A 20,313-nucleotide genomic window follows, 5' to 3' on the forward strand; every position below is an offset into this window, starting at 1 on the left:
GTTCCAGTGGGAAGCCTTGTAAGAAAGGAAAGTGCTAATGCTTCCTTTACTAATACCTATTTAAATATAGTATACATTAAAATTCTCATAATCTAAAACACTCAGGACCTGGCAGATTTTCTAGACTACTGAATGTTGTTGAGTATTGATTACCCAACACACATTTAATTCACATACCTTTTCATGTTGCCTGCCAGCTTACAAAAATTTCCAGTGAAGTTTTAAGACAGGAAGGGAACCATGAGCCCTCAGAATTCCAAGGGGTCCCAGAATAGGGTCTCTATAATTTTAAAGGGAGCAGAGGAAATGGTCCTCCGGCGAGTTTAAAGCGAGTGTCAGAACGATCACCCAGTGAGCCAGATGCCGAACCATTCCAGACAGATAGCGTACCAGAGATGTACCGTTTGCTCTGCCCAACCTCAGGGCAAATATATACCAAGCGTATATTTTACAGGAAGCAAAATAAAGTGAATGTAGGAAAATTTTAACAAACAAATTGCTAAAATGTTTGCAACATTTCAGGTGCTGTCAATAGGGAATGGGGAAAAAATCCAATATCAGTGTTTGGCAATGGTGATAAGAGGCTGCACGACATTAACTTCTTTCTTTATCTCTCATGTTTTGCCTGTACACTGAGAGGGTGAGATGTTTTACATTTTTGTTCTGAGATTCAGAAAAATGTCTTTAAAAAAAAAAGAAAAGTTGTCCAATTATGTGGGTAAAGGGAAAAGTTGTGGGACTTTGATAAAGTGGTTTACCAGGAGCTGGATAATATTCTTAGCTCCCCAAAGTGTCTGAGGGATTATCGGAAAAGGGTGTGGGTTTAGAAGGTGCTGCTGTGACCCTAATAATGCACTGATAAGGGAATCGGACAAAAAGCCCTTGTCCTACATTTAGATTCTGAATATATTTCATTTCCATTCCCTTTGCTCCTCCTGCGCTTTGTTGGCAACTCTGCCACGACAGCATGGCCGAGATCAGAGGCACAGCATGTGGACTGAAAGGGTGAATTGCAAGCTGGAGCTCCACAGCACAGTACGCTGCCACGTTAACCTGCAGCGTGCTGTGCTCTCTCTGCACTGGTGCACCGTCACCCGATCTGAGAGCACAGCACGGGCCTGCAATGCATCAGTTTACCGGTTGGTTATCACAGAAACGATCTTTGGTCACATCGAGCACTACTGCAATATGCTGTTTCCCAGAGCCGGGGAGGAGGGTGGTGCACCATACCAAATAGTTTACTACAAGCAGGACGAAAAATCTGTTGGCAGATGTCTGGAAACAAACTGTTCATCTGGCCTTCATTTGGGGAATAGCAGGTGGCATATGAAGATTATTTTCTTCAAGTGAAGCAACTGATTAAACAGGGTCATAGCGATCTGTGCTGCTCAAACTGTGCGAATGTAAAAGCTGTATCATTTTTCATCGAGAGTTGCCATCATGCACTTAATGTTCGACAATGTTGTAAAAAAACAAATTCAGTTCTGTGCCCACTGTAAAATGATAGTATTACTGAAAATTGTCAGAATACCTCATTGTGATGTCATTACAACTGCAGTAATAGGAAGGTAATTGGCTAAAAACAGCTCACAGGTTCTGATTTCAACTATAATCATAAACTACTGCATGATTGTTAGGATGCGGTGTGCTTTTCACCTTGACTCATTATTCAGTCGACTGCCAATTTGAACGAGGGCACATATGTATGCCCAAGGCAGGACGAGCAACCTTGTGGTCGATATCGGCATTTTCCTCACTGCCCTTCACATCACCTTGTTAAACACTTGACAGCATAAAACAATATCGAATTTATCGAGGGGAATGAAGCAGCTGAATTTGGATAGCCAATTCCATTCAACATGCTTTGCTGCAAAACAAAATGGGGGTAGAAGGAAAAACTAAGCGATTCCCATTCCTGTTCTGATATTCCCATTCCCAATTCCAATGTATTGGTCCATGGCCTCCTCTTGTGCCAAGGTGAGGCCACCCTCAGGGTGGAGGGTCACTCTGACCTTTTACCTCTTCTTACCTGCCTGTCACTTGCTCTTGGGTCCTGTCCTCCTTCCCTTTCTCCCATTGGTCTAATCTATCGGATCTCTTCTTCTCCAGCCCTTGACCTTTCCGAACAGTTTTTTGCCTCATTTTAGTATTTTCAGCTTCAATATTTTGCACTTCTTTGGAAAGCAAAGGGAATGGGGATAGTCATCCATCTGAAACGTGGTCCTCTGCATCAGTGCTCTCCCCACTGACTCTTGTTGTCTTTCTAACATTTGACCCCTAGGCTCCAGTTTCTTCCACATTCCATTGATCTTAGTTCTGATCTCCTGCAAAGTTTTGGTTTAGTTTTATTTTGAATAATTCACTTGTGAATGTATAATCTTTGGCAGCTGCTGTGGTTGAGCTGGGGGTGGGGGATGCTTCGGGCTTGGCTTATCTGGCTATTACTGTTTTCTCGACTTGCATTTTTGGCATTTTGCGGTAAGGCTCCCACAGTTTGCTTTGAAACGTTGCATGCTTGGCCCATTTACCAGAGCCATGCTGAATTTCATTGTATAATAATGTTAATTATTGTGTGGTTGTCATCATTTGAGAAATAGCTTTAACTTTTATGTGCTGCAAAGCTCTTAACGTTAATGACTTAATCTCTAAATCCATATGTTCGAAGGTTCATTTACTATCAAAGTATGCAACTTGAAATTCTTCTTCTCTGGGTAGCCATGAAACCAAGAAAGAATAGAAAGGCAGCACAATCGCGCCCCCCCCCCGCCCCCCGCACAAAAACGGAACAGGCACATCAACCCCCCGAATCCGCTTCCCCGCACAAAAAAAGAACAAAACAGAACAGACACATCAACCCCCAAATCCCACCCCCCAAAGGCAAAAAAACAAACAAAATGGAACATTCACATCAACCCCCAAATCCCTCCTCACGCACAAAAAAACAAAGAAAATGGAACAGGCACATTGGTCCTCAAATCCTTCCCCCCCCCACACAAAAAAAAACGAGCAAAATAGACGGGCACGTCAAACCCTCAAATTCCCCTCCCCACACAAAAAAAATGAACAAAACAGAACAAGACACATTGACCTTCAAATCCCTCCTCCCGCAGAAAAAGAGACCAAGAAAGATCGGGCAAAAAACACAGAATATAAAAACTATAAGACTGGAAAAAAGTCGGTATTGCCCAAGTCCACATCCAAAATGCAGAAAATCTGGGCAACATTCCCTAGACCCAGTGGCAGACCTTTCCCCCTCCGTAACAGAGGCATCATAAGACAGGCAGCCAGCGCTCACCCTTCGCACTTGCCTCGATGCTTTAATCTCCCTCACACCTTAATCGGTGCTCAAGGGAAGCTTTATCGGCCAAATAGAGTCGAACAGCTTGGATTCCCTGAGGCAATTTCAGATTTAAAACTGAAGTGCAGGGTCTCCACGGTTTAACAATACCTGTACAGGTGTATAAGTACAGCGCATACATACAAGCGAGCGTTTGGAAGACAGTGGGATGAATTTGCTGTCTACTATTGCACTGCAAGTATCTTGAGCCATCTGGGATCACTGTTCATGCATTCAGTCCTGACTTGTGAACTGTGGGGTTTAAAGACACCTCACAGAACCTGGGAGGGAACTGCAAGTTATTTGGCCCCTCACATTCCCTCTGTTATTCAGAAAAGTAAAAGATCATTTGTTTTACCACAGCACCACTTTCTTGCATGAGGGTCAGTAGCGGATTCTCCATTCCCCAATTAATTTAAGGCATCCGTTAGTCTTGTGAGACCATGGATCTGCGCCTGTAAAGTCTTCACTCTCCAGGGCACAGGCCTGGGCAAGGTTGTGTGGAAGACTGGCAGTTGCCTGTGCTGCAAGTCTCCCCTCTCCACATCACCAATGCAGTCCAAGGGAAGGGCATGAGGACCCATACAGCTTGGCACCAGTGTCGTCGCAGAGCAATGTGTGATTAAGTGCCTTGCTCAAGGACACACACACTGCCTCGGCTGGGGCTCGAACTCACGACCTTTAGGTCGCTAGTCCAATGCCTTAACCAGTTGGCCACATGCCCATTCCCCAACTGGCTATAGAATTCCAAAGGTTCATTAACCACTGGGCAACGAAGTTTCTTCTCAGTTCATGCTGCATGACCAATCCCATATTCCAAATACTCCAGCCCAGGAAAACATCAACAGCACATCTACTGTGACCAGCCTATGAGAATTCTGTATGTTTCAGTGATATTACCACTCATTCTTCTAAGTGAGATATTCCCAACCTGGGGTCCACAGACCCCTTGGTTAATGGTAAGGGTCCATTGAATGAAAAAGGTTGGAAATCCCTGCTCTAAATTCTTCCAGAGGGTAGACCAGCCTTCTTAATTTTCCCTCTTCTGACTTACCTGCCATTGCAAGAATCACAGGCCTTGCTCACTCTTTTGCAAAGGGTTAATGCATTACTTATGTCAGATGTGATCATTCTGCCTGTGTTTAAAGCCAATGTAGTTGAGTTTTTCCAGCTCAAAGGTTCACCTCCTTTGCTTGCTAACTACTTAGTAATAAATCTGCACATTTTTTAGCTATTCTAAGGAAGGGAGCAGTTGATGTTTGGGATCGAGACCTTTCATCATTCCTGATGAAGGGAAAAGCCCAAAGCACCAGCCGTCCTTTTCCCTCTGACGATGCTGCTGAGTTCCTCCAGCTATGTAGTGTGTTGCCTCGGAATGCAGCACCTGCATTCTCGGTGTTTCCTTTACTATTCTCTGCTGACTTGGCGCGTTGTACCCTAATTCGGTGTCACCTGCCTTTATTAGGACAAACGGTGCACCCCTCCGGCGCCATGCGAGCGTAGCGGGTTAGCGTGATGCTCGTGCAGCTCGGGACGCACCTGAATCCGGAGTTGATTTGCGCCGTTGTTCTGTCAAGGAGTCTCTGTACGTCCTCGCCCATGAGGTGTGTGGGTTTTCCCCAGGTTGCTCCAGTTTCCTCCCACAGTCCAAAGGCGTACTGGGTAGGCTGACGGGTAATTGTAAATTGTCCCGTGATTAGGCTAGGGTTAATCGGGGTTGTGGGGCGCTGGGGTGGCGTGGCTCAAAGGGCCAGAGGGACCTGCTCCACGATGTATCACTGAATAAATAAATAAATAAACCATTATTTTTGTACTACTTTGATCAAATCTATGGAAGGCAGTTGGTATGTATTGCTTCCTAGAGTAAGGGTTCCAATCCTGGGGTCCTCAGTTAATGGTAGGGGTCCACAGCAAACAAAAAGGTTGTGAACCTCTTCCAGAGTAAGAGGTATAAAGTTTTTCCTCATCTCTTGATATTCACTGACGCTGCTCCATGCTCCAGTTGTCCAACGTCCAGTTCCCTTGGAGAAATGGTTTACAAGACACGGGCCCCAGACTACATCGTACCTGTGAGTTGTTCCAGTGCTTGGCAAGCTGCCCATGCCCACTATTACACTGCAGAGGCAACATGGTGCCCGAAGTTTCTGACCAGTGCGGGGCTGTCCTGGAAATGGCAAGCCCAGAGATGAAATGGTAGCAGATAAGTCGTGCCCAACTTCTCCCCAAGTGCAGCAGCTGTCAAAGATTATTGCTTCACATTTAGAATGCTCAAAAAATCCATTAAAAATTAATCATGCTATTAACACACTTCCTAAAATAGTTAAAAAAATTAAATTAAAGCACCAGAAAACAATTAAATCCACTTCAAAATTAAATACACTTCAATTAAGTCAGTCATTTAAAAAATGGAAATACTAAAGACTTGAACATATCCCTTGGAGCCTCTCTGCTCCACTGAAATGAATGGATTTGTTGATCAGGCACTTGATCTATTAATGCACATGACGGGTATGAAGGTTTGCTCATGCAAATGGGAAACTGCAGGAAATTGGTGCATCACTGCTGCAGTCTATGAGGGTCAAATATCTGATGCAGCCAGAACGACGATGTCAAGGATCCATCTAAAAGCACAGATTTCTGTGATCACAGGGATGGCTTTAGAAAAGATACAGATTCAGTCTGGTCCCTGCTGCAAAGCAGTATTGTACAGCGTTGGCTTAACCGCTAAAATAATGTCATAATCATTTCAATAGAACCGTTTCTCCTTAAACATAGATCAATACAAAACAGGAACCAACTCTGAGTTGTTGACTGTGTTGTCCATGATGCTTTTTATAAGATTTTTACCAAATACTGTTAATTACCAATTCAGCAGTTAAGGTAGAAGGTTAAAGTATTTTTCACACTCACTGGCAGAAAGCTGTATAGCAGCTAAACCAACAGTTTATCACTTTTTTCATTTTTCATTGGTTAAGTACCAGCACTTTACCCATGCAATGTAATTGTTTTAATTATTTAGCCTGTTCACTAATTCATTCCTAGCTAAGGAATTTTCTTTATTTCATTATAAAAATGATGGATTTTCAGAAGTGCTGTCTTGGCTTCCTTTTCATTCCTCTGTCTGTACACCTCCCAACATCATTTAAAAACGTAAACACGAGGAATTCTGCAGATGCTGAAAATTCAAGCAACACACATCAAAGTTGCTGGTGAACGCAGCAGGCCAGGCAGCATCTCTAGGAAAAGGTACAGTCAACGTTTCAGGCTGAGATCCCTCGTCCTGATGAGGGGTCTCGGCCTGAAACGTCGACTGTACCTCTTCCTGGAGATGCTGCCTGGCCTGCTGCATTCACCAGCAACTTTGATGTCTGTTGTCTCAACATCATTTCTCAGCTTTTAATTTAGTTCTTGTATAGTTGCTTGTACTTTAAAATGAACCAAAATCTTGGAATTCAGACTGCTCGCTGTGCTTGACCCCTGGGAAGAACCCTATGGATCAGAAATTAAACAGAGATTCAACAATGTCAACCTTAACTCATTCCATCAGCTCCATCATGGGCACTAGCCAAGTCCCCATCAAGAACTTCAAAAGGTGATGCTTCAAGAAGGTGGCGTGCATCATTAAAGACACTTACCCTCTTCTCATTACTACCAGAAGCCAGAAGACACATAGTTAACATTTTAGGAACAGCTTGTTCCCCTCTGCCAAGAGATTTCTAAATCTTGAACTCATGAACACTGTCACAATGTTTTGCACTGCTTATCTTTTATAGCAACACACACAAAATGCTGGAAGAACTCAGTAGGTCAGGCAATATCTATGGAAAAGAGTGAACTGTCCATGTTTCAGGCCGAGACCTGTCATCAGGACTGAGGACAGGCGGTGCACAACCGCCAACTAACCACAGGACTTTTGGGATGTGAGAAGAAACTAGAGTACCTAGAGGAAACTCGTACAGTTGAATTAGTTTTGACTGGTTGCCTGGTATGGAAACATCAACGTCCTAGAAGGGAAAATCATTCAGGACTATTTTTTTTTAATATTTTTTAAGTATTGCTCTATAATGTTGCTGCAGAACAACAAATTTCATGACTTACTGTATGTCAATGATAATGAACCTGATTCTGACCGCATCTGCCTGCACTTGGTCTATATCCCTCGATTGTTTGCCTGAGCATGTGTCTTTCTAAATACCACTTAATTGGTGCTCTCGTATCTTCTTCTACCACCTCATGCAGTAGTGCATTCTAGAAATCTACCATTCTCTGTTACAAACTTGCCTTGCAAACCTCCTTTAAACTTCGCACCTCTCACTTTAAACCAAAGTCCTCTAGATTTTGACAAGTCCACCCTGAAAAAAGGACTCTGACATAGCCCTGACTTTGTGCATACCTGGACTATGCATCGCATAATTTTATGACCTTCTGTCAGGTCTTCCCTCAGCTTCCAAAGCTCCGGAGAAAACAGTCCAAGTTTATCCAACTTCTTCATGTAGTCCACACTCTCTAATCCAGACAACACCCTGGTGAACCTTTTCAGTACCCCCTCCAGTGCCCCCACATGTGGCATCCAGACCTTTACACAATACTCCAAATGTGGCTGAACAAAGTTTTAAACAGATGTACCCTGACTTCCCAATTTTTATCTTCAAGGAACAGTGCTCAGAAAGGCAGCATCCATTATTAAGGACCCCCATCACCCAGGACATGCCCTCTTATTGTTGTCATCAGGGAGGAGGTACAGAAGCCTGAAGGCACACACTCAGCGATTCTGGAACAGCTTCTTCCCTTCTGCCACCCGATTCCTAAATGGACATTGAACCCGTGAACAGCACCTCACTTTATTTTGTCTACCCAGTCAATGAGGGCATGTGCCTCTTTTTTTTATCATTCTGTTCACTTGTGTTTCCTGTTTCAGGAAGCTGTGGACTTGCACCTCAAGGTCCCTCTGAAGATCCATGTCCCTAAGGGCTCTGCCTCTTGCTGCAGAATTTCCTCTTGTATTTGAGCTTCTAAACTAGATCACCTTTCTTCGACATATTTTGGATTTCTGTTTAGAAGTCTTGCTATTTTTGTACAGCTGGCGTTGTTTCAGTTATGCTGAGTTAACTAATCTAATTTATCAGAGTATGATTCTTAATCGTACTACTATGAGTGCAAGACCACAAAAAAAAATTCTGGATCTATAAAAACATGTAACTCATCCTTATTTATTCATTTGGAATGAGCCTAAATTCCTTCCTTGTAATGTTCCTGCCCTGAAACTGGATTGTGTAACACCACAGTTTTGTGTGCTGTACACTGCAATGTTAATGAAAATAGAAAGCTGTTGAGAATTAGAGACGAGACCATGCAGAGAGCAAAGTCCTTGTGTAAGAGAGAGAGCTCGGTGAACGCACTCCTAACACACACATATTTACACACGCACAAACATTGCCTTGTTGTCCTGCTGTCACTGTGCTAGGTGTACGCACTTAATTGTCTTCCCCTGTATATTCTCATAATGGGTCCGAAACTGAGCTGATACACTCAAGTTAGCTTTAGGGTGCCTTTCCCTCCATGCATGGCGGAATATTCCATCTCTGAGGATCTAACCTGGTGCCAACATATCAATGCAGCTATAAAGAAGGCAAGACAGCAGCTTTATTTCATCATGAGTGTGAGGAGATTTGGCTTGTCACCTGAAGCACTCAAAGGCGTCTACAGATGTACTGTGGAGAGGATTCTGACAAGCTGCATCACTGTCTGGTATGGGGGAGAGGGCTACCGAACATGAATGGAAGAAGCTGCAGATAGTTGTAAAATTAGTCAGCTCCATCTTGGGTACCAGCTTCCGTAGACATCTTCAAGGAATGGTGCCTCAGAAAGATAGCATCCATTATTAAGGACCCCCCCATCACCCAGGACATGCCCTCTTCTCATTGTTACCACCAGGAAGGAAGTACAGAAGCCTGAAGGCACACACTCAGCGATTCAGGAACAGTTTCTTTCCCTCTGCCGTCCAATTCCTAAATGGACATTGAATCCATGAATACTGCCTCAATTTTTTGTTTTTATATCTTTTCTGTTTTTGCACTATTTTATTTAAATTAGTTAATATGCATATACATATATGCTTACTGTAATTGATTTACTTTGTTTTTTTTTCTATATTATCATATATTGCTGCCGCTAGTTAACAAATTTCATGACATACATCAATAATATTGAACCTAATCCTGATTCTTTAGTAATGAGGATGTGTATATGTTGTTTGTACACTGTAATTCAGGTAGAGACTTCTGTTTATTTTCTATGTAACTCCCTCACCGCAAACTGCCTCGTTAGCTACCTCTGTTAACAGCCACGTGACTCAGTGATGAGAAGGCCATCTTTCATAAACGATATATGTCTAGGGTCGATATGATTTGGGGTTCAACCAAATGGGAACATAGTTATGTTCTGATTAAAGGAACCTCGATTTGAGCGAATGCTGTGTAAATACTGCCCATAAACAAGAAATCACAGATCGTACACCTCATTAAATTATTTAAAAAAGTATATTTACTGATTTCAAATTGTCAGGATGGAGCTCCCAGGACTGGACACCATCTATTCCAGCAGACCCAGGAGGAAAGCAATCAGCATAACCAGAGACACCACACACCCCGGCCACTCCCTGTCTGACCCACTGCCGTCCAGCAAAAGGTTCAGGACACTAAAAGCCAGAACAAATAGACTGAGGAACAGCTTCTATCCCAGAGCTGTGACCTCCATCACACCACTCCCACAGAACCATGACTGAAACTGTGAGCACACACACACACACACACACACACACATGCAGACCCAAGGACTCAAATACTTGCACTAATGGCACTTTGTGCATTACTGTGATATTCTGGTGCTGCTAAAACTTATTTTCTGCTACTTATCTATTTAATACTGTTTTTCTATTACTGTCTTGTTTTTATCTACTGCTGTATTTAATTGCCTGAGAGGAAACCAAACAGTTTCATTGTACCTATATATAATGACAATAAAGATCATTCAATTCAATTCAAATATATCAAACTGTGATTAGGAAAAAGAGAATAAAAGGAAATGGGCCGATTACAGTTTAACCAGTCCAATGTGCACGTAACCATTGGAGCTCGTCTCTTCTAAAACTGGGTATTCGGGGGTGTATTTCTAACTCACGTCCTAGACCCATGGGTCTGTGTGAAAACACTCACCACTTTTTGAACTCCCCTTGAAGACCATCTCAAGCTATATAGGTATCTCTCTATCTCTCTTTCTCTCTCTCTCTCTCTCTCTCTCTCTCTCTATCTATCTATCTCTCTCCATCTTTCTATCTCTCTCTCTCTATCCCTCTCCCCCCACTCTCCCTCATCCTCTCCCTTGCCTTCACCCTAACCCTCTCCCCATCCCCCTCTCCCTCTCTCCCCCTTCCTCCTTGGAGCCTTTCATCTACACAAAGCACTTCTTGCAACAGGGACTCTCCTTCCAACGGCATTCTGCAGCACCTTCCCTTCTGTCTGCTCTGCAGCTCCCGCCAAAAGACCACCATCCATCCATCACAAAACTCTCTCTGCACTGCTCTCTCTCAAACTTTCTCCAGATCCCACCATCCTGATTGGCTGACACCACGTTCCTAAGTTGAACAGCAGGTTTTCTGATCTTTAGCCGACATCAAAACATTCTTCCAGCAAGACACAGTGCCTTTGCAGAAAACTGCTAAAGTGAAATGACCTACAGCATAGCAGTAGAAATCTTAACCAGGACATTAAATGTAATGTGATTGTAACCACATTGTGGGTGCACCATATTCTAATTCAAGTGTAGGCTTAAGTTAACATTGTGGGTAATTAAAAATGATATGTCCTAGTGTGAAAAAAGAAGAGCTGATTACCCTCAGTACAGGCTGCCAGGAGTTCACACTTAACAAGAATAAGTACGGAGCTAATGTTGTGTTTTCTGGTAGATAATCTTTTTGTAAATATTAGCAATTTTCACTATTTTCGCTAATTTTTGTAGTTTGGTTTTTTGTCGCACTTAATAAACACCCTTGGGTTAAAGTGCTAAGCAACTCCTGCCATTTTTCCTTTGGTCATAACACACGTATCCAGCACTCGTTGTGCCTTAAAGGGGATTTTCTGAGTAGCTGCAGCAAAAACTAATGGTGGCAAGGTTTAGTGGGTTGAGTAGCATCTGTGAAGTATCTCTACCTGAGGAGCAGTGATCAACCATCAGTTAAACACAGGACTTTGGGACGTGAGAAGAAACTAGAGCATCCAAAGAAACCCCATACAGTCACAGCGAGAATGTAGACAATGCACACAGGCAGCACTCAAAGCCAGGACCATGTCACCATTATGCCATCTTTCAAATAAGGGGCTAGAAGATCATTGGTGGAATAAATTAAATTAGATTATGAAGACACGCAGTCCTCTTTTATTGTCATTTAGTAACGCATGCATTAGGAAGTGATACATTATTTCCTCCAGTGTGATATCACAAAACACAGGACAGACCAAGACTGAAAAAACTGACAAAACCACATAATTATAACATATAGTTACAACAGTGCACAATACCATAACTTGATGAAGAAGTCCATGAGCACAGTAAAGTTCAAAGTTTCTCTAATGTCCCACATCTCACGCAGACAGGAGGAGGAAGGAAAACTCTCCCTGTCATGCTGACCACAATCCAACTCTGAGTCATCCGACACCTTCGAGCTCTGATCAGCTCTCCAACACCGAGTACTGAGCGCCATCTCTGTCCAAACGATTCGACCTCCTTCTCGGTCGCCAAAAGCAGGCAAGGCCAGGGATTTTGAGGCCTACCCTCCGAAAGATTCCCGACCACACAGTAACGACAGCAGGGAACGGGCATTTCAGAAATTTCTCCAGATGTTCCTCTGTGCTTTCACGTCCATTCTCCATCAAGTCAGAATTGTCCACGGCCCCTATTTAACAGATACGATATTATTTTTCACCATTTTATGTATTGTGCAAAAGTTTTAATTGCAAACCCAGTTTGTAAACGTGATCATATATTGTGTCAGGATACCGTGACCCAAAATGCCAAACTTTCCTCTCAAATCCACCAAACGTGCTGCCCAGTCGACTGGATTCCTCCAGCAATGTCTTATTGCTCTAGATTCCAGCATCTGCAGTCTCCTATGTCTCTGAGTATGACCTACTTTGCAGTTAGTTAAGGGTAATCAGCCTGACCTAAATAGTGGTGGTGCAATCTGGGATGACTATCTTCCAACAAGTAGGTTGGTCCCAATTATCAGACCGGCAATTATCCCTCGCTTCCACTTCCCCGTCCTTACTGCTGACGTCCTTTTGGGCCTGGCCTCATTGTATTCCACTCCTCACCAAGGCATGGTTTTGGTTTTGCCAGGACTACTCCACCTAAGACTCCATCCAAACAGGGGACAAGGAGCTGAGTTCCCGAGATGAGGTGGGGGTGACTGCTCTTGAAGCTACACTTGATCAAGTGTGACATCGATAGGCTGTGGTAAAACTGACCGGCAGCCATCAATGGGACGCCTTTGCAGTCATACCCCACAGACTGTGGTTTTTAGAGGCCAATCACCAGGACGTGTCTGGAGTGTTGTTAAACCATTATCAAAAATCAGGCTAGAAAATTTAGTTAGCATCTTACTCTTAGTAAATGTGCAGTTTGCATGTGTGGGCAGGATCTTCATTCTGAAATTATCTCTGAAACTGACAAATACTCATGATCAAATATGTCAGCTAAGGTCAATCTGAAAAATTAGATATTAACTGTTGGATTACGATTATGGTTCATCTTATGATTAAATGCCCCGTGGATGTTATTTTGGCTCAGTTATACAAAAAATAACCAGTAACTTGTGATATTGAAAAAAAAGCTTGGAGCAAAGAACCAAACACAAATCAATCATACCCAACGCTTCCTTACATTTACATGCAATGGCAACTTTACTAAGTACAACAGCACATTAACGTAAATATCTGATCAGTCAATTATCTGGCAGCAGTTCAATACATAAAAGCATGCAGACCTGGATAGTTGTTCTTCAGACCAAACATCAGAATGTGGAAGGAATATGAACTAAGTGACTTTGACTGTTGGTGCCAGGCAGGGTGGTTTCAGTATCACAAAAGCTGCAATGATTTCTCCAATGCTTTTCACGCCCATTAGCTTCTAGGGCTTACAGAGGCTGCGAGAAAACGAAAAAACATCCAGCGAGCAGTAGTTCTGTGGGTGAAAACACCTTATTAATGGGAGAGGTCGGAGGAGAATGGCTAGACTGGTTCAAGGCGACAGTAACTCAGATAACTAAGCATTACAAGAGTGGTGTTCAGAAGCGCATCTCTGAACACAGCAACATGTTGAACCTTGAAGTGGGTGGGCTACAGCAGCAGAAATCCACAAACATTCACTCAGTGGCCACTTTATTAGTTATAAGATATACCTAACAAAGTAGCCACTGAGTCTATATGACACCTTTAACAGTGTAGGGGCTCTGAATAAATCTTCAGAGCTTAATCCAATAAAATTTGACACAAAGTGCTTAAGAAAATAATGAAACAAATAAACTAGGATTTAAGGAGTTATGAAAGTAGAAGATTGGTTAGAGGAGGAATTCCAGAGCTCAAAAACCTTAACAATTAAAGGTACAGCCACCAGTGATAATTGGGGGGGGTGGGGTGGAGACCTGTCTCTAACAAAGGAGGTGTAAGGTGCTCCTTCCCTCTCCTAGCCTGCACCTTGGGCAAGATGTAGCAACTGCTTAGCACCCCCTTCCCCAAAATCAGGGTCACGTGAAGCCATGGGAGCAGGTGATGGGTGGCCTTATGAGCAGTTGGTGCACATCACAAGTATTGGTTATGTGACCACCGGCACCGGGCAGACAATCTCCAAACACTATTGATAATGGCTGGGGTCACCCATCTTGTAAAGACGCTGCCCAGAGAAGGAAATGGCAAACCAGTTCTGTAGGAAAATTTGCCAAGAACAATCATGGTCGTGGGTCGAGAAAAGAATAAGAAGAGCCACGGGAATGGGGTCTTCCTCGCAGATTAAAGACAGATGGAAGACCATAACTGCCCACATCATACAGCATGGTGATAAATCAATTGAGGTCTTAGCTGGAGGAGCCACAAAAGATAGGAAGGAGAACTGTAATGGAAGTCTTTAAAAACGAGGACGAGACTTTCCAGTGAAAGAGTGGCTAGAGCAGGAGTAATGAGAAACTGGGACACTGGAAAGAGCATTTTGGTTTTGGGTAGAATTGAAGAGAATACAAATGGTTGTTGGCAGGAAGACATTGGATTTTAGAGGTGTACACATCCTGGACAAGGACAGGAGGAGGAGAATTGGCGGCAGAGCTATTTAAATAATGAACAAGATATATTTTCCCAAATAATAGTCCACGTTTGGATCTGTTGGACCAATTGAAATGTCCAAAAGTTCAAAAGGAAAATGTCAATGCTTTCCAGCTCTGTTCTTTTCATATACATCCAGCTATCATTAATGTTGATGTTACACACAGTGTAAATAATGCAGATAATTTATTTTTAGTTTATTGCAAGTTTAGAAAAGTGTGAATGAAGACCAAACAGGATAATATTTGTGATATGCTGTTTAATGAATACTCTGATATAAATGAAAGAGTAGTCGTAGGGAGTGTTTATTTGAATACCATTGCCAACTTGTAAAAGGAGGTTTGGCAAGGATGTGCTTGCATCATGTTGTAACTAACATTCTGCGTTTCAAGATTGTGACTATGTGATGTGATTTTCTTAAACAGGACCGATTCGAAGCCCTTTTCCGCTTCTATGATGAACATGCCACATTCCAATTATTCCAGAGCTTTCAGAGAGTGCAGATAAACTTCAGCAACCGCGAGGCAGCTGCACAAGCACGAATAGAACTACATGAATCGGACTTCAATGGCACCAAGCTGAAACTTTATTTTGCACAGGTACGCTATTGTGTTAGTGGTGTTAAAGGTTTACTGTAAAAGTCAAAGTCCAGTCACCACTGATGTAAAATTTATTATCAAAGTGCTTATACTACCATATACTACCTTGATATTCATTTTCTTGCAAGCATTTACAGTTAAATAAAGTAATACAGAAGAATTTACAATAAACTATATATAAACAAAGACTGTTGGGTTCAGTTGCACTCTGATCTTGGCAGTCGATTTACAAATGTTTTGTTATCTTACGAGGCGTTCTCGTCAGTGTGCTGTTCACTTGTGACGTGTCCTCCAAATGCTTGGTCTTTATAAGCTTATGAATCGGTCAATAAGTATAAGAAGGCCAAGCTTTCAGAGGACACACCACAAGTGAACAGTGCACGGACAATGTCTCCTCGTATGGTGACAAAACATTTGAAAATGGATTGCCAAGATCGGAGAGATGCTGAACCCAACCATCAACCACCCAACCTACACATTTTCCAAGTTACTTTCATAAACGAAGACTTGTCAACCAACCAAGGTTGAAAAGAAGACAAATTGTGCAAATAAAAATCAACACTGATACAACTTATCATAGATCTAGATTGAGTAGAGCAGGGGCTAAGCAAGCAACCTGTGGTGCTGGTGATGTGGAGGAGATGTTGTTGCCAAGACCTCACTAACTGGGGTCTGCCAGTGAGGTTCCAGTTGCACAAGGAGATAACAAGCCAAGTCTCAAAGAATATCTACTTCTTCATCAAAGGACTTTATGCTGCATTAAGAGAAGAAAATGCTGGAGATACTCAGTGAGTCAGGCAGCATCTGTGGAAAGAGGAATACTTAATGTAACAGGCCTGAGACATTACATCAGAAACTGTGTACTGATTGCATCTTGTAACCCACTCTCTTTCAGCGTGAGTATGTTCTGATGAAGGGTCCTAGACCTGAAGTATTCTCTTTCCACAGATGCTGCTGACCTGTTTTTTCATTATTCATTGGGATCCTGGAATTAAGCCTCATGACTTAATTATACAATTTAGTTCTTGGCCTCCTTCTCAGTTGTGTAACTAATACGTTAACATGCCAGTTTTTCTGTGTGTGTGAAGCCATTTAAGATCCCTTACGTAATGGGAGAAAATATTTCAAATCTAGAGCTACAGTCACCTCAGTCTTAATGTTTCAAAGATCACTGGATTTTTTCACAGTCAAGTACTCACAGATGACAATCACCCATTTAAAAGATGCCAAAGGTGCGAAGGAAAACAGTCCTTCCTCAGAAAGCCAATTTAGTTAAAATGTTGGTAATTGACTCACCCCATTGATTTGTCTCCACAACACCCTCTTACCTGGGGCCTTAGCTCCTGAAGCAAAGGCTATCGATGAGCTCCTGTCTCCATTGTCCTCTGAAGTCGCTGGTATGGTTGGAGGTCATCATCACTTCTGCAATCCATTGCATCCACTGAAAAGGGATTGACTGATACAGCTTCACCAGAGCCCTGTTGGCCAGCCAAACCCGCTTCCACCTCTCATGACAGGGACAGAGGGTTGGACTTGGAGAGGTGTCTCCACAATAATCGAGATGATGATGAAATGCTTGTAAATGTAAAGCAATTAAATAATCTAAAAGTATTACATCAATTGCCTCGGGGATTGCAAAACATTTGGTCAGATATCCATGATCAGATTACGTTAGTTTTTGGTCGCTTCAAACTAACTAAGAATGTTCAGAAAGATTCCTTCACCCAAAAGATCATATCAGAAGACAGTATGCTTAAGTTTTCCATTTTAATTTTAAAATATGCGTGTTTATCGACTTCTTTCACTGAATTCCAGAGCTCAAGAAAGAAGATTTGCAATTTAGCTTTATTGCCAAGTCCATTTGCTTTTCTCTCTTGTAATTGGACAGTAAATGTGTTGAAAAGGGAATAGCACATTGCAGTTAAAACTGTGATGTCATCAAAGGAACAAACCATTGTCTATTAATGGATGGGGGGTGTTGTACTTTTGGCCATAAAAATAAGTACACATTTCAGGCAATTGTCATTTATTAGGTTTTTAGGAGGTATGCTGTGAATTAAAATTTAATACAGTTGACTAATGATGGTTTAGTTTCAACTGCATTTACATCCACAGTCTCCAGTGTGTAGGGTACCGTTGTGTCTTATCGATGTTTGTAACACCTTTGCAATAATCTGTTTTTTTAAAAAACAAAGAACATTGCTGTTAGTGGGGAAAAATTCGAACTGAATCTGACTGTGGTTAACCGAACCTTTGTTTTCCTCTGGACAATGAAGATGTCAATCCCACGAGAAACTGAGAGGGAAAAGTTGGTGAGTAGCGGTTGAAGTAAATTTTAGAAATTACAGTTTGCTACATTTGTTGTAAACCCAAACTTCATTTAATTGTTTAAAGATTTAAAAATATCTATGTGGAAGCCTGTAAAATTAACCAGAGTCTAGCACTGGACTGGAAAATGATAGAACCTATTGGGATACAATCCTTTTCCCTGATGGTTGTCAAGAGGAAAAATCTGCTAATCAATGTAGAGACTTTCCTTTTCTAGATAACTTCCACAGGGATTGGCACTGCAGCCTAGTTGGCAGGTGTTGGTACCTTGGTTGAATATCTTGCTGCGTAAGACCGAATGCAGGAGTAGACCTGAAAGCTTTGTAGCTAACAATGCGGCTGATTAAAAATTTGGACACGGTATCTCGTAACATACTGTCAAGCAAGCTACAATATATTGACTGCCAGCTTTGGGAATGCACTGGTGTGATGATACTGGCAGCTAAACTATCTCCCAGTATTAATCAGCAATGGGTGTAGAATGCATTTAATGCAGCTATACATGGTCATTTGGCTTGTTAATGAAGATGATGTCTGTAACAAGGGGGCAGGTTAGATTAGATTATTAGATTAGATTAGATAATGAAGACACGCAGTCCTCTTTTGTTGTCATTTAGTAATGCATGCATTAAGAAATGATACAATATTCCTCCGATGTGATATCACAGAAACACAGGACAGACCAAGACTGAAAAACTAACAAAACCACATAAATATAACATATAGTTACAACAGTGCAACAATACCATAACTTGATGAAGAACAGGCCATGGCACAGTAAAAGAGTTCAAAGTCTCTCGAAAGTCCCACATCTCACGCAGACGGGTGAAGGAAGAAAACTCTCCCTGCCATGCCCAACCACAGTCTGACTCTGAGTCGTCCGAAAACTTCAAGCTCTGATCAGCCCTCGGACACCGAGTACCGAGCACCATCTCAATCCGAACGCTTTGACCTCAGCCTCGGTCGCCAGCAGCAGGCAAAGCTGGGGATTTTAGGGCCTTCCCTCCGGAGATTCTCGATCGCACAGTAACAACGGCAGTGAACCGGCGTTTCAGAAATTTCTCCAGATGTTCCTGTACTTCTTAGGTCTGTCTCCATCAAATCAGAATTGTCCACGGCCCCTATTTAACAGATACGATATTATTTCACCGGAGAGCTGCACGCGCGCGTTCTCAGGTTTGGTGAGTCAGAAAGGACCGACTACGAATAAGCATATTAATCATTTATTTACAAATAGTAAAAAGTTTGACGAAACATTTATGTTCCCCCAAGTTACACAAACTACAGAAGTAAAAGTGCGCACGGAGGTTCTGTGCAGCATGCCCTAGAGACAACGGGAAAGAGAGCGAACCTCGGGCACACATCAGACTAGGTGCCCTGGCCCGCAGACCAACCAATAGGAAGAGCTGCTACAGATTTTAAACTGACCAATCAGCAATCGATACAGTGGCCACACCTCCATACTACAAAGGTTCAAAGTTCAAAGTCAGTATATTATATACGTGCATATATGCCCCCTGAGGTTTATTCTACTTACTCAGTAAATCTATAATAGAATAATGACCATTTCAGAATCAATGAAAGACCGTGCCAGCTGGGGAGTTCAACCAGTGTACAAAGGACACGAACTGTGCAAATACAAAAAGAAAGAAATAATACTAAATAAATAAGCAATAAATATCAACAACATGAGATGAAGGCTACTTTAAAGTGAATCCATTGGCTGCGGGAACATTCGAATGATGGGGCAAGTGAAGTTATTCCCTTTGGTTCAGGAGCCTGATGACTGGTGATTGGGTAGGGGTGGTAATAATCATTCCTGAACCTGCTGGTGTGAGTCCTGAGGCTCCTCTACCACCTTCCTGATGGCAGGTTGGTTATGATTAGCTATGCAATCAGATATTTTCTGGTGCCAGCTTTAACCATTTATCTGTTAATAAAGCTGTCCCTGAAGTGCAGGATGTCTGCAGGCATCTTAGTGGTACTTTAGTCAGCAACTGTAGCCAGCAGGACATGCCAGCACGAACTGGCCCAATTTCCAGAATTAAAACAACCGACTTGCCAAGCAGTATTTTTGTGCTGTAGCTTCCATTTTTGGACGGAAGAAGGGTTTAAAAGATTAAGTTGCAAGCTTGGCTCAAAAGTTGCCCATGTCCCACAGTCAAATGGTTACCATGATGTACCTGATGGAATGAAGGTCACTACTTACTGGATTCTAACAGATTCATCACCCTTAAGGATCAACCTGTTCAGCCAGATTTACTTAGAAGAAAGCAACAAACTGACAGACTTTCACAATGTTCAGGTATGAGCAAGGTTAGCCGCAGGGCCTATTCTGTAAAGCTGCAGTGAGGTTTTGGCCTGAAGCTGCCCATAATTGTCAGCAGGTCACTGAGCTGTGAGACGATCAGCAGTACCGCAGGAACCAATAACTCACCAGGAAATGGCTGGGTGGCCACAGACTTCATTTAAAAGAACACGAATGGGCTTATCTGCCTTGGACTCTTTTCCTGCCAGTTAGTATGACAAGTAGGTTCAACTGTACTGAAAAGTATAGATGCAATAGTTGGGCCTCAGTTGTATCATTGACCAATAGAGTTAGTGGAAAGTCTGACAGTCAATAGTGGGTGTCCTTTCCATTTTGCTCAAAGGAGAAGGTTGAAAACACCTTGTAGGACTCTTC

General features: G+C 42.5%; 1 protein-coding gene and 1 long non-coding RNA gene across 4 annotated transcripts in view; one reads left to right on the plus strand and one right to left on the minus strand.

Moving 5' to 3' along the window:
- The window catches only part of LOC134338129 (calcipressin-2-like), a 127,404-nt gene that overhangs the window by 77,929 nt on the left and 29,162 nt on the right, over positions 1–20,313 (plus strand). For all 3 annotated transcript variants that reach the window (XM_063033685.1, XM_063033683.1, XM_063033686.1), the window contains one exon: positions 15,129–15,302. In XM_063033685.1, coding sequence (XP_062889755.1) covers positions 15,129–15,302 — 174 coding nt within the window. The remainder of the gene's footprint in view (positions 1–15,128; positions 15,303–20,313) is intronic.
- On the minus strand, positions 11,865–16,729 carry LOC134338130 (uncharacterized). The gene is made up of 3 exons (XR_010016151.1): positions 16,631–16,729; positions 13,377–13,573; positions 11,865–12,287 (listed from the first exon to the last, which is right to left on the minus strand). It is a non-coding gene; the product is annotated as an uncharacterized LOC134338130 (long non-coding RNA).

Source organism: Mobula hypostoma, chromosome 26, assembly GCF_963921235.1.
Source record: "Mobula hypostoma chromosome 26, sMobHyp1.1, whole genome shotgun sequence".
Lineage (NCBI taxonomy): Eukaryota > Metazoa > Chordata > Chondrichthyes > Myliobatiformes > Myliobatidae > Mobula > Mobula hypostoma.